Below are 4253 nucleotides of genomic sequence, written 5' to 3'. Positions count from 1 at the left end.
ATATTATGTTGTCCACCATGGAAAATTAATCAAACCCAGAATTGCTGCCGGGCCCAGACTCACTAATGAAACTCTTTTCATCATGGGGATCCGTAAAAGGAAACTAGCCCAATGCCTTAATTTGGAGTCTGACCCATTTTTCTAAAGCAGGTAATAGAGCACCGGCAGCTGCACAGAAAACACTCTGACCGTCCCTCTAATTCACAGGCGGTTCTTCCGATGACTCTTACCTGTCTGCTGATGATGAGCCAGCTGAGGCCCCGAGGTTTGAGAAGCCTCTTGAGGACACCACCGCACCCAGCGCCTCTGAGGTCACACTGCAATGCATCATCACTGGCAGCCCAACCCCTACTGGTACAGCTGAAGACAAGTCACCATTTTAACATCCCCATTTTCTATAATTTTCTTTTTTGAATTCAGTAAGGAGACTGTTTTCTGTTAAGTGCCGTATAAAGCGATTTCTTGCACACATAGTCTTATGAAATCTGGTCAATTTTAAGTGAAACTCTCATAAACCAAATCAATGAGCCTTATCCTTTCACATGTTTGCAATCTGACTTCTTCCATATCAGTTTTTCAGTGTTTGTGTTTTCTCTCTCTCTGCCTTCTCAGTGACATGGAGGAAGAATAATGTGGAGATCCGGTGTGACGCGTTCCATGTGGTTAAAGCTGAGGGCGAGAAGCATAGTCTGGTGATAAAGGAGATGAGGCTGAGCAATGCGGGGTCATATTGCGCCACGGCTGTCAACGCGGCGGGCAGAGCGTCATGCAGTGCGACACTCTACATTCAGTCAGGTGAGGCTGGGCCAGAGCCTGCTTTCAAGCCCTGTGCGATACTTGAAATATTGGTATCAATTGGATTACCAAGTAAATATACAGCCTGTATTGCCAATACCAATACAGATACCGATAATTTTAACCTATAAAGGCAGCTTTTATGGGGGTGAGCAGTGTGTCATGGTTTATGAGATGAGCCATCTTCCAAAAATATTAAATTTATTTAACACTTTTCAGTAGATACTGAACTTAGAAGGACAGAAACAAAGTATCCATCCTATCGCACTAGTATTTATCCAGTACCAATACCAGCGTATCGATGGTTACATGTATCCACCCACCTCTACTGCTTTCTTGTTTTGCAGTTAGACATGGTGACACATTTTACCAGCACAAATTTTAAATGAGGAGAGCGACACCGGGGGGAACATAAAAACGATGCTGTTCTCAAACATGTTGACTCACACTTTAATCCGCTGCCAGCCCTCCTCCGCCTGACATTCTGTCTTAATGACTACAAAGGCCCGCTGGAGCTCAGCATCCCGACCGGGGCCCTTCGCAGCGATAGTTGCCATGGCAACCCATTAATTCTTGAAGGCACCGAGCTCCCCCTCGGCATGAATTCAAAACGCAGACCTGCCCCCGTCACACAAAGGTCTCCTGAGCCTCAAAGGCAGCCGTGGCATTCAAAATCAGGCAAAAAAAGAAAAATATAAGCGCCTGCAGTGGACGGGTGTTTATACTACGCTGTGCATGAGAGAAGCTCCCAGCAGTGCTGGTTCGGCCTCATGCAAATGCAACTTTCCCCTCTTCACAGTTTTGTCAACAAATGCGAGCGCTCACCCTGGTGCTTTTCCGACAGCAGCACGCGGGCCTCTGTTGCCATATTAGGCCAGCGGAGTCTAACTTTGCAGGAGTATTTTTAGAAGGCCTCTTGTTCTCTCGGGTAATTGCCGTCTGCTTTATGTCCCCGCTCGAGATTACAGCTGTAATCGTGGAGTTTTTCATCACTTCAGATTTCACGCTACAGGGCTTGGGGATGGAGCTGCCAGAAAGTGGCGGGAGATTATGTGAGTCATTTTAGCCGAGAAGTGTGTAGATTGTTGCCACGACAAGCCAAAATAGTGGGCGAGATTGATTTACTGGCTTCAAAGAAATATGCGAGAACATAACACAGGCCTATTGTCATTTTTGCATTAAAAAAAAATCAAAGAAGTTGAAGAGCCACAGCTTTGTGACTCAGTGGAGTCTTTAAACCTAAGCTTTAATAAACTTTTAAAATATTCAGCTTTTTCATCAGCCCGGGATGTCAGGAGTGTAAGAGAATAAAGGCGTAACAGTGATGGGAAGCAGAAGGACAGGGTGGAGGAAAGTTGGTCGGCTCACACTGTTCGGGAGTTGTGTAAGAGTTGGCAGGTTTACATAAATACTCTGGGGAGTTATCCCCTGGTGCACAGACGCCGCTCAGAGATGTGACTCTAGGTAGGTTATTTTGTTGTTTTTATCCCCCCCTCCTTTTTTCAATGCTATAAGCGCAACAGAATATCCACCTACATCGCTTAATAATTTGGCATAAACAGTGTTTTTTTATCGTGTTTCATTACTATTAGTCAGCTTTTCCATATATGGCTTTCGGTGCATTTCTTTCCATCTGTATATGCGACCAAGCCTGCCTTTCACTTGCAGATGATGACCCACTTTCCCTTTATTTTGCACAGTTGAATGTCATGCAAAATACCTATCAGTCCACTGTTCTGCCATCTGAAAGGGGGGACATGCCTTTATTCTACTTGGGTAATTGATTTTATTCATTTTCACTCGCTACGTTATCTAGTTGTGCCAGATATGTGAGGTCTTAGGCTTTGCAAAGATTGTGAAACGCTGACACGAAAACGAAGGCAACAAAAGAAGAAGGAGAGACAGAAAGAGAGAGGCAGCTCTTTATATTTCTTCCCGCAGCTGTGAGTTGAGTCCGACTGTAGTCCAGACTGCCAAGGGTCCAGACACAGTGTCTGATCTAGAACTCGTGGGAATGAGTGAATGATTGGGTCAGGGATTAAGGGATTAATTCGTTATCTGTTCGCTTATGGTCACTTCAGATGGTCCCTGTGCTCAGTGTGTGGAGGTGCACGTGGCCCACTTGTGTCTAACCCACTGCTTTGTGTTGCCAAGTGCTCATTTTGGCAAAGATCAACACCAGCAAAGCAAAAAAAAGACCGTAAACAAAATGAGCTACGCCAGTGCCATGTTAACCATATTTCAAAAGGCTTTGCACTCAATTACTTAAATTAAGACGTGTGTAAATCAGAATCGACTTTTTTGTGAACTCAAATAAAAATGAATTAGACACGGCGGTAGTATGCTTGTAATTCTATTATATTTGTGTCCGATATCTTGTTCTTCCAGAGCCGACCCACACGCAATGTGGGAAATCTGCTGTATCTCTGGAAATCAGCAGTCCAATCCAGTCAGATGAGGAGTACCTGAGTCCTCAGGAGGAGGTGATGGAGGTCGGAGGCTCACTTCCTCACCATTTAAAAGAGCCTCCCTCATTTCAGGTAAAAGTATAAAAGCTCCTTATGATTTTTTCTTTAAATAACAAGCGCAGCGTCATAGTCGATGTCTCTGATATCCCCATTTCGTTGTCTTTCCCGAATCATCATAATTAATGTTATTCCAGGTTCAACACTGCAAGTGACCAATCACATTGTTGTGATGTATTGCCAAAAGTATTCGCTTGCATATGAATTTGAATGACATCCTGTTCTTAATCCTTAGGGTTTATTTTGATAATTTGATCAACTCTTTGCAGCTCTAACAGCTTAAATTCTTCTGGGAAGGTTTTCCACAACCTTTAGGAGTGTTTATGGGAATTCTCCCAGAAGCACATTTGTGAGGTCAGACACTGATGTTGGACCAGAAGGCCTGGCTCGCAGTCTCCACTTTAATTAATCTCAAAGGTGTTCTATCAGGTTGATGTCAGGACTCTGTGAAGGCCAGTCAAGTTCTTCTACACCAAACTCGCTTATTGGTGTCTTTATGGACCTTGCTTTGTGCAGGAAGGAAGGATCCAGCTGCAAACTGTTCCCACAAAGTTAGGAGGATAAAATTGTCACTAATGTCTCGTTATGTTGAACCATTAAGAGTTCCTTTCACAGGAACTAACCCTGCTGGCCCAACTCCTGAAAAACAATCCCGAACCCTAATCCCGCCTCCAACAAACTTTTCACTTGGCACAGTGCCATAAAACAAGTACTGTTCCTCTGGGAACCCCCAAATCCAGTCATCCATTGGATTTTACTGCATTTAACTTAAAAAAAAAACAGAAAGAAAAAGAAGAAACAATTGTCTGTTGTCATTACAGGGAGTGCAGAATTATTAGGCAAGTTGTATTTTTGAGGAATAATGTTATTATTGAACAACAACCATGTTCTCAATGAACCCAAAAAACTCATTAATATCAAAGCTGAATGTTT

At 43.6% G+C, this 4253-nt stretch overlaps 1 protein-coding gene across 8 annotated transcripts in view; it reads left to right on the top strand.

Moving 5' to 3' along the window:
• Positions 1-4253, top strand: part of LOC102192658 (striated muscle preferentially expressed protein kinase-like) — a 59832-nt gene that overhangs the window by 32465 nt on the left and 23114 nt on the right. For all 8 annotated transcript variants that reach the window (XM_005749459.2, XM_013915016.1, XM_013915021.1 and 5 more), the window contains 3 exons: positions 208-354; positions 613-795; positions 3184-3335. In XM_005749459.2, the coding sequence (XP_005749516.1) occupies positions 208-354; positions 613-795; positions 3184-3335 (482 nt within the window). The remainder of the gene's footprint in view (positions 1-207; positions 355-612; positions 796-3183; positions 3336-4253) is intronic.

This window comes from Pundamilia nyererei, unplaced genomic scaffold (genome assembly GCF_000239375.1).
Source record: "Pundamilia nyererei isolate P.nyererei 1_Seehausen unplaced genomic scaffold, PunNye1.0 scaffold00245, whole genome shotgun sequence".
NCBI lineage: Eukaryota > Metazoa > Chordata > Actinopteri > Cichliformes > Cichlidae > Pundamilia > Pundamilia nyererei.
The sequence above is the reverse complement of the archived record's forward strand: the minus strand, read 5'-3'. Positions and strand labels throughout refer to the sequence as shown.